The following is a 10,201-nucleotide window of genomic DNA, read 5'->3' as shown; positions in this document are numbered from 1 at the left end:
TGTGTGTGTGCGTGAGGCAATAGCACATACAGTTTGTACAGTATAAAAATCATTATGCCTATGGAGAGTCCCCACAAGGATAGCTGTGTGTGTGTGTGTGTGTGTGTGTGTGTGTGTGTGTATGTTTACAGGAATGGCAAGGAAAGAAGATCAACTAAACCAAAGTCAAAAACTGTTAGCCATAAGGTATGAAGATTAAAAAGAATCTTAAAATCAAACTGTTGACAATACAAAGACTAAATTAAATGAAGGAATGTAATTTTTGATTAAGAGTGTATAATTGTGGTCTCAAAAATGAGTTACTTTGCCCTTTATATTTAAAACTACAAGCTATCTCAAGTCCTCTTTACTAGATATGATGTTACTCGTGTCCTAATGCACTTCTAAAATCATCCTGTATTTGTGTGTCATTCAGACGGATGCCCAGTTTATTGGAGTATTTCAGTTACAACTGTAATTTCATGGGGATTTTGGCTGGTCCCACCAGCTCTTATAACGATTACATTGCCTTCATCGAGGGCACCCCGTATCGCCACAGAGACCTTGAGACCAAAGGAAAAGTCAATGGGAAGAGCAGACTGAATGACCCTTCACCAAATGTTCGTTTTATTAAGTTGTTTGTATTATTATTATTTTTTTTATAACATCACATTATACACCAATTCATGTCACAGGGAACTTAAATGCTGAACAAATGTTGTCATACATTACCATTCAAAAGTTTGGGAAAAGATATTATGCATTTATTTAATAAAAAATACAGTAAAAATGGTAATATTGCGAATATATATTTTAATTTAATACAACTGTTTTCTATTTTGTTATGTTTTAAAATGTAAATTATTCCCGTGAAGCTGAAGTAAAGTTTAATTTTCAGCAGCCATTACTCCAGTCTCTTCAGTGTCACATGATCCTTCAGAAATCATTCTAATATGCTGATTAGGGGCTCAAGAAACATTTCTTATTATTAATGTTGAAAACAGTTATACTGCTAAATATGTTTGTGAAAACTGTGATGCGTTATGCGTATATTTTTTTACATTAATTTCAGGATTCTTTGATCAATAGAAAATTCAAAAGAAGAGCATTTATTTGCTATAGAAATCATTTAGAATAATGTAAGTCTTTACTCTCATATTTTATCAATTTAATGCATCCTTGACCCCAAATGACCCCAAACTTTTGAACAGTAGTGTACATTATCTACAGTATGTTTTATTCAAAATTATTAAGTTGTATATGATTGGCCTGTTCCAAGTTCATATCAGTTTGTGCATTTCTGTTTCTTAACAGACAGAAGTCATCCGGAAACTGGCCACCTGCTTCATCTCTCTGCTGGTCTTCCTCTCCGTCTGCAAAGTCTGTCCTGTGGAGCGTAACGTTGATGATGATTTTATTGCTACCACGCCCTTCTATGCTCAGGTGGTCTACCTGTATTTGTCCATGCTGACCACCCGGCCTAAATACTACTTTGTTTGGACTCTGGGTGCGTGGACTTCCTGCCTCTCCTTCTCTTCCCATCTGGCTAGATTTCTCTTATCGTTTTCTTGTTTTGATCTTTATTGAAAGATGTTGGTTTGTCTCATCTTCTCTTTGCTTCTGTTCTGATCATGGATATCATGTTTTGATTTTTTTTTTTTTTGAGGCATCATGCACTTATTTTTCTGAGGGGGAATAAGACATGACCAAAAATTTAAGGGGGTCTGAATACTTTCCGTACCCACTGTATAGGCTAGTCAAGTCTTTGCAGATTGATCATGTCTTATTTGCCCCCTCAGAAAAATAAGTGACCCCTCATTTCAAACAGGCATGACACTTTTATTAGTCTGTTTTCCTATTTCCAAGTTGTCCTTTCTCTCCCCCAATGTGTTATATATGTGTCTTGTTGAACAATACTGGAAAGAATAATTTAATCAAGCACAAGCAGTAGTTTGTTTTTCATATTTCACCATGATCGTTTATGCTACATCTAGGGCATGGTTAATTACACATTAGGATGCATCATCCATCATCTGTTGTGCACACTGGTTGTGTGACCCATTTGAATTGGGATCAACATCTTACACAACACAGAGTTAGTCCATATGACTTGTGGTTTACTGCCCTCTTCAGACTAAGGATGGAACTAAAACTCATATTTGAATGCAGTTATTCAATTCGTGTAGTAGGTTCTGACATGGTAAGAGAAAAAACTCTACCAGTATTTATTGTACTGACATTACACGCTTCTTTGAATTATAAAACACTACATCAAGCATTTCCAGAATTCTCTGAATTCCTGACAACTAAATACTTGCTCCATTATAACACTTTACATAAAGGTAGAAACAAACTTGGTGCTGTGTATTCTGGGTTTCATAACATTTATTATATCTGATGTGAGTATCTTGACACTCATGCTGTCTTTCTGAATAGCTGATGCCATCAATAACGCAGCAGGATTTGGATTTAATGGCTACGACAGTAATGGCTTGCCTCGATGGGATCTCATTTCCAACCTTAGGATCATGAATATAGAGGTCAGTTCAGTTGCTCTTAAGTTGTTGTTTTTTCCCCACTGAGTGAATCGGAAGTGTTATAATCAGTCAAGTCAACTCTTATATTTTCAGCTTGCCACCAGCTTTAAGGTATTCCTGGATAACTGGAACATTCAAACAGCACATTGGCTTAAAAGGTAAGAACAGGAAGAGCGCATTTTGCTATTGTACACTACCATTCAAACGTTTGGGGTCGGTAAGATTTTTAAAGCTTTTGAAAGCATTCTTTTGTATTCGCCAAGGCTGCATCTTTTTGATCAAAACTACTGTAAAAACAGTAATATTGGGAGATATCATTACCATTTAAAATAACTGTTTTCCACTTTAATATATTTAAAAATGTAATTTATTCCTGTGATGACAAAGCTAATTTTCAGCAGCCATTACTCCAGTCTTCAGTGTCACATGATCCTTCAGAAATCATTCTAATATGCTGATTTGCTGCTCAAGAAACATTTCTATTATTATCATGTTGAAAACATTTGTGCTGCTCAATATTTTTGTGGAAACTATGATAGATTCTTTTCTGGATTCGTTGATGAGTAGAAAGTTAAAAAGAACCGCATTTATTTGCTATAAAAATCTTTTTGGTAACATTATAAATTTTGATCAATTTAATGCATCCTTGATCAATAAAATACTAATTGTTTTAAAAAATCTTACTGACCTCAGACTTTTTGAATGGTAGTATAATTACAGTACCTGTCTGTCACTCGTCCTCTACCTTCATAATTAGAAAAATGTTGTGCTTGTTTAAAATATTGCGTGTCCTAGATTGAATGAGGAGTATCACAATAGATCTCAGTAATCTTTGTGTGAGATGGCTCCATCTACTGGTGCTTTTTCACAATTATCCAGTTTAGCAATCATTAACATGTTGTCATTATAAGCAAACAGACTAACAACTGATAATATAAGCATATACGTATAAGCATTAGATGAAAAGATGAAGAATCATTTCCTTCCTCATTTTATTTATATGCTAGCATGATTATTTCATATTGTTTTATTATGTGTGACACTGTGTGTTGTCTTATAGGGTGTGTTATGAACGTTGTCCCTACAACCCCACAGCTGCAACCTTCCTGCTGTCAGCCATGTGGCATGGGGCTTACCCAGGCTACTACCTCACCTTCCTCACTGGCATCGTCATCACTCTTGCAGCCAGAGCTGTGAGTGACATTACATTCTACCAAACACGAAGTACACTTCACATAGGGAATATTCCTGTCCCTTTCATGTAATGTTGCCATTTGCTTGGCTATAAAGAGCACAGGGATTTTTTTTTTTTGTAAATAACAACCGTCAAAAAGGGGGGGGGGGGTGATTATCATTGCTTGGGTTTCTGGGGGTTGTTAGTTGGTATTCCTCCCTTTTTTTTAATGGTGTGTTTCCTATTCTCCTTCAGGTGAGACACAATGTAAGACCATACTTCTTGGGTTCACCAGCTCTCAAGTTTGTGTATGATGTCATCACATGGGCGGCTACACAGATTGCCATTTGTTACACAGTGATTCCCTTTGTTCTGCTTTCTGTGGGCCCCTCGCTCAAGTTCTACAGGTGGGAAGGACGAACAAAAACAGATACTAAAAATGCATAACTTTTTTTTCTTCATTCATGACTTGACATTATACCATCTCCATCACTTTGTAGGTCATGGTACTTCTGCATCCACATAGGCTGTATACTGCTGGCCATCGTGTTGCCTGTGAAACCACGCCACCTGCGGCTGAAAGAGCAACAGCCTGCCGTACAACCTAGCCTGGAGAGCACAGACAGCAACAGCAACCAGAAACAAAAAGCCACATGAGTCCTGCAACAGCTTACCAATCTTCTATACACACACAGACTGGGCAGATGTACCTATTCTCCAGCCACAAATGAAGAGAGTCAGATAAACTACAGCTCACAAATAAACCAACCAACCAACCTCTGTCTGGACTGATAGAGTAAGTCATCCCTTGGCTCAGTATAGTGGTACTGGGATTGGACAGTGATTTGAGATGATGGAATCAAATCAGACTGGTATAAGAGGAGTTTTATTGCCAAGAAAACACTGTTGTATAGAATTATGTGAGCTTGCCTTTGTAATTCAACCTGTCACAGCAAGTATTAGTGTCCTAATCTGGTGGTCTTGTATTGGGCTGTAAATAGGATTTTTTTTTTTTTTGCAAGGGACAAGGCCAGTACCACTTGCAAAAAGCTGGCAATATTATATTTGTTTTAATGTGGTAGGGGTAAAAATAAATATAACTAAACTAACTGGAAAAATAATAAAGTTATTGGAAAAAAAAGAAGATTAACGGATGGAGGATGTCTTTGCAAAAGAAACTTTAAATGCAAGTTGATTTTTTGAAGTCAAAAAGACTGAATTAAGATTTGATTCCATGGCTGCGCCATTAAAACCTGGGCTCTTGGCCCTTTGTCATGTTATGTTTGTTATGGTCTGTCATAGCGTCTCGTCCATGTAGTCTTCACATAAAACTCTGAAAGTTATAAATAATACATTACAATCTAAAGACCAGAGATTCTTTTCTCATAAACAAAAGTATTTTTCAGAATAATCCAATCTAAACTGATAATGTTGGAAAGTAATGAAATGTTGAGTAACGTCTGGCAAAAAAAAAAAAGGATAGTACTGTTAACTGCATGACTTTTGCGAGTCAGGCAGGTGGTGATTCTGTATGCAGAGCAATGCACATTTTGTATGGCCTCAGTCAGCTTCAGGGTTTAGCCTGCTTTAAGTTGGAAATGAAGCTGATGTTTGTGTTAAAGATATAATGAAATTGTAGAGGATGTCCACTGGATTTGTTTGAAACATTACGTTCTCTGTGTGGATCTGGAACATTTGTTTTTTGCAAATTATGTGATTTAAAAAAAGGTCTTTTTACTACTCCTTTGTGGTCTGTTTGTCTTCTGATGAACCATTTTGTGAAGATAATGTACATGGTACAGTTACATTCATTACTCAGTAGTGAAATGTTTAAAATGCATTGGTAATTTAGCCTTCCGTATTCTCACATGCCTCAACCTGGATGAACATCTGCCCTTTGCTCTGCAGACATAAAGTGTGCACTTTGTGCCACTACAGATAACAATAAGTTACTTGATGTTGCTAACATTATATTACAGGGATGTTACTTCCACTACAGGCAAATTTATGTCCCAGGAGCTATTTTTTCCCCAACTTATTTCTCTTTCTTGCTTTCCAAGCAGTATAAATTTATTTTACCCTCTTTTCAGACCCTGAATTGCATTCATAAAATATGAAAAATATTTATCTGTTATCTATTCATAAATATCTGAAATAATTATTACTCTATTATAATAAAGTTTCTTCAGACGTTTGTATTTTTTTTTACCCAAGACAAATGAGGGAAGCGCTTGATATGTAACGAGACATTAAATATCACACTGTGAACAGTCTTTACAACCTTTAATTTTGTCAAATAATGCAAAAAGTTTTATTATTTGTTTATTTATTGGTCAAATTATGACAAAACAAGCAAATGTGTGTATTTCGGGTACATAAAATGTCAGGTGTGAAATCAGTAGAACAATAGCAAAACATCCATCACAGAATGATTTCAAACACAATACATAATCTGGTGGAAATAACATGCATTTGGTTCACTGTTGAAACTAGTGAAAGTGTGAAACGTAGCCAGTTTATTTTATTTTTATTGTATTGTATTTTGCTTTACTTTACTTTAATTTAATTTAATTTAATTTTATAAAAGGCCACAGGGCGAAGTTTCCATACAATACAGTTTGCTAGTTGAAGAAACATCCATAGACTGTTGCCCTGGGAAAGGCAACCACAGAATGAAATAAGATGATATATTCTATATACTCTTCCCATAAGTGAACTATCTATCACATGTACTCATGTGCCGAGTGAGCCGTGACGTCACGCAGCGTGTTGTCAGGGACTCGCCCGGTGTTGAAGAAGCTCGAACAGCACAGCGCTTTGCTTCGTCAAAATGGCTGTTGTTAAAGATGGTGAATAGGAAGAAAGAAGCGCCGTAGACCGAAAAACCAGAGAGAAACACGCCTTTCCAAACGGACCTTCCGACAGCAGAGCATTTCAGCGTTTCTCTTCTGTGAGGTAACCTTACGTCTCGTAAGTGAATGCAGATGTAGGGTTCAAATCGCGTTCGTGGGTTGATGCCGAGTATGATTGACAGTCCATAGCCTCTTAGAGGACAGTAACGAGCATCAAGCTGTAGAATTTAGCAGATTTGAACATCCACAGCGAATAAGATTTTTTTATGTCAATGTATTAATGTACTGATACGGTTAATCTGTTCAGGTTTGTATTGATGGCGATTAATTGGCTGGTCTCTCATAGTGAGTCAGTGCATCAACATGCAGGCATGTTGACGAGACACTGCCCGCCCTGTTTATTTCTAGAAATACATTATTTAATATCAAATTACAATAATGTTTAGACAGTCAAATATTTCAGGATTAGCAAGCACTTTATTACGGTGCAGATAATGTAACGTTATTGTAGTTTTATTGGGCTCTTACTCACACAGGTCCCGTTTATGTGACATTTATATAGTTATTTAGTCATATTTTCATCTATCTATCTATCTGTCTATCTAGACATAATACAGTAAATACAACGATATATATTGTTTTGTTATATTTTGTTATATTTTTATATAAAAAATATAGCAAAACATAATGAATAATGTGTATTTCTTTTTATTGTTTTATGTAATATAGTGTGCTTCAGTCTCACCAGTCTTTATAAATATCTATATAATATAGAGCAGCATTATAATTGGAGGGCTGTCAGTCATCTCAGCTGTAGACTCTAGGTGTGAACCACTCTTGGTCGCCATAAATAATTCTAATGACATTCCAGAGCAGACAGACAGCAGTCACAGCCAGCAATCTAAAGGCATTCAGACAAAAGCAGAGGACAGCGTGACACTGAGTGTGCTGGATATATGGTGTCACATAGTGGTTTATTAGAATAACTTTGCTGTCATGTTTCACAGATAGAGACTAAAGAGCTGCTTGGATTCCTGAGTGAGCTGCCCTGTTCTCTTTATTGTTGTCCAGTTGTTTGTCGAGTGCCTGTCTGTTTTTCCCTTCTTTCAGTATGTATTGAAGGTTAAATTGAGGGTCACACATATCTGCACATATTAAATATGGGTCAAATGCTGTAAAATATTGATGTTCAACATTTATTTGCATTGATTTGTGGTTGGATTTTTGACCCACATGGTGGTATAGGTTGTTGCATGTTGTAATCTATCTATCTATCTATCTATCTATCTATCTATCTATCGTTTTATTGTTCTATTGTTCATTTTGTGTATCTGTTATTCAGTTATGTATGTTTATTTATTTATTTAAAAATGGTTTCGCAAATAATAATTATAAAATAATTATAATTTATCAGATATTTAAATAAAAAAAATCTTAAATCGTAAAATAAACAATGTTACTAATTGTTTAAAATATATTGATTTGTTTAAAGTACATTGATGCATTGTTATAAAAATACATTGATCTTGCCATGAAAATAGCCATAGATGCTGGCATGGCACTAAATATAAACCAACAAATAAATAAATAAATACATTTATTAATGGGAAGAAATTGAAAGATTATTTGGTATGAAATTGTCTGTTTGATAGAAATTTAAGCTGAGTATTTGCACTAATTAACTGTAGGGAAACCTATTAGAGTGTGTCTGTGGAGGTGTTTGGAGAAAATGAATAGTTATCTCTTTGTTATGCTTATCTGTGCCAGCCTCCTTTCTCCTGACATTTAAAGTCCATTGCTATGCTTGGCCTGCACTAGGGATGGGTACCGAAACCCGGTATTTAATCGGTCCCGGGGCTAAATTATGAAAGACCGGAGTATCGATAAGCTCTGACGTTAACGGTTCTGCTATCGGTACTGGAGAAATTAATAAAACACACATACATTTATTATTGCTATTTATACATTATCTTGCAAATTCTATCTCACCAGAGTCGCCAACTGTTTTTCACTTTCATAATCCGCGGAGGAGCTTCAGCACGCGCAACATGAAAGCCCTGTTTAATTATGATAGAAGAGAGAACTAAACATTCAAACATCTGCTTACACTTTAGGCCTGTAGCTGTTTAATTAAGCTAATTTTATTTTTTTATTTCGATTTTGGCTTCTAAGGATTATACAAAAGAAGTCATGACGTAAAGCTATTAAAAACTAGCTGCGTTTCGTATTACGCAACTTCTTTCCCTTCACAGCGGTGCGCATTCGTTACTCCCTAAAACCCAAACTTAATGTCAGAATCAGATCAATCGGTGATTGTTGTAAGATGCCATCTTTACTGTTGCTAAATTGCGGGACATGTTTGATAAAATGTTGAAAGCACAATCCGCACAAGAGACGCTGTACCTCAGGCTGAAATGTGTGCGCGCTCCAAAACGGACAAACAAATTACACTTTGAGCTTCGGGCGCATGTCCAATCGATTAAATACACACACAAATATGTCAAAATGGCCGGCTTGGAGAGTATTTACTTAAACACAGTTTATGTCTTAAGTGGAGGAGAACAGTTGGGAGAAAATCCAATGTGTGTCAATATATTGTCTTAAAGTGGCAGACTGGCGCTTGGGCCATCAAAATGCAAATCTGCTCTTAATCTGAATAACGTTATAGCTTTAATAAGCATTAATCTATCAATACATACACTGAAAACTATGCAGTGTTCATTTACATTGATTACTTTTAGATTTCTTTTGTAGGCTATTACTTACCTGAACAAACAAAAAGTACCGATAAGAATACCGTTAAAGTACCGAAACGATAAGCAGTATCGGTAAGAGTAGTAATACCGTTAAAACCTTAACGATACCCATCCCTAGCCTGCACTGAAGAAAAATGCTCTGATATCACTTGTCACTCAGTCAGGCAAACTCAGCAATTTAGCATCTATAATCTCAAAGAGTTTCATATCAGACAGTTTACTTATTTCAGTTATAGATGAGGCTTTGACTGTCTCGGTTTCATAATCTATGTTCTGAAAGTGACTAAATGTGTTTCTACGTAGGGTGTCCTAGTGAGTGGCAATCATGGACACCACAACCTCAATCAAGATGACCACTCTGGCCATCCAGAACCTCTTCAGCTACGTGGAAGAAGAGAATCTGGCAGCTGTTAAAGCCCATCTTGACAAGTTCAAAGAGGTGGATGGTCGAAGCGATGTAAGTTACATATAAAAAAGTCAAACATAATTTAAGATGATCAAGTTAAAATTTAGGAATATCAAATATCTATCTCATTGTTTTTTTTGTTTTTTTTTGACAGAATGGACAGACTCCTCTGATGTTGGCCTCAGAGCAGGGCAGTCTTGAGATTGTTCAAGAACTCATCAGAAGGGGCGCAAACATCAATTTGGATGATGCGGTGAGAAAATGCCCACTTTAGATTTACAGAAAAAAATTGCAGGTAGTAGCTTTTGTTTCCATTTAAACAGATATTCATATAACATTTACCAACCAAAAGTGGAACAGACATTTTCGATGCTTGATATAATTTTTGGATGGCCACTTACTGGTAGCTTATTAACATGTTCCTATAAGAAAAGAAGGAATAAATAGATAGGACAGCTACTCTCTGCTATAATTAAATAATGAATAAAATAATTATA

The 10,201-nt window shown here is 35.9% G+C and overlaps 2 protein-coding genes across 6 annotated transcripts in view; both read left to right on the top strand.

The window, feature by feature from the left end:
- Positions 1-5,168, top strand: part of LOC107668249 (membrane-bound O-acyltransferase domain-containing protein 2-like) — a 32,679-nt gene extending 27,511 nt beyond the window's left edge. Inside the window, exons 6-13 of the mRNA XM_016460064.1 lie at positions 132-186; positions 416-599; positions 1,294-1,486; positions 2,416-2,519; positions 2,610-2,674; positions 3,577-3,709; positions 3,946-4,097; positions 4,191-5,168. Coding sequence (XP_016315550.1) covers positions 132-186; positions 416-599; positions 1,294-1,486; positions 2,416-2,519; positions 2,610-2,674; positions 3,577-3,709; positions 3,946-4,097; positions 4,191-4,347 — 1,043 coding nt within the window. The 3' untranslated portion in view covers positions 4,348-5,168. The remainder of the gene's footprint in view (positions 1-131; positions 187-415; positions 600-1,293; positions 1,487-2,415; positions 2,520-2,609; positions 2,675-3,576; positions 3,710-3,945; positions 4,098-4,190) is intronic.
- A 1,292-nt stretch (positions 5,169-6,460) lies between these two features.
- LOC107668217 (kinase D-interacting substrate of 220 kDa-like) overlaps positions 6,461-10,201 on the top strand; it is a 24,144-nt gene continuing 20,403 nt past the window's right edge. For 4 of the 5 annotated variants that reach the window (XM_016460018.1, XM_016460017.1, XM_016460016.1 and 1 more), the window contains exons 1-3: positions 6,461-6,660; positions 9,602-9,755; positions 9,859-9,957. In XM_016460018.1, the coding sequence (XP_016315504.1) occupies positions 9,624-9,755; positions 9,859-9,957 (231 nt within the window). In that variant the 5' untranslated portion in view covers positions 6,461-6,660; positions 9,602-9,623. The remainder of the gene's footprint in view (positions 6,661-9,601; positions 9,756-9,858; positions 9,958-10,201) is intronic. The other variant, XM_016460015.1, reaches the window with a different exon arrangement.

The sequence above is a fragment of the Sinocyclocheilus anshuiensis genome, unplaced genomic scaffold (genome assembly GCF_001515605.1).
Source record: "Sinocyclocheilus anshuiensis isolate Anshui unplaced genomic scaffold, SAMN03320099.WGS_v1.1 scaffold1341, whole genome shotgun sequence".
Taxonomy (NCBI): Eukaryota; Metazoa; Chordata; class Actinopteri; order Cypriniformes; family Cyprinidae; genus Sinocyclocheilus; species Sinocyclocheilus anshuiensis.
The sequence above is the reverse complement of the archived record's forward strand: the minus strand, read 5'-3'. Positions and strand labels throughout refer to the sequence as shown.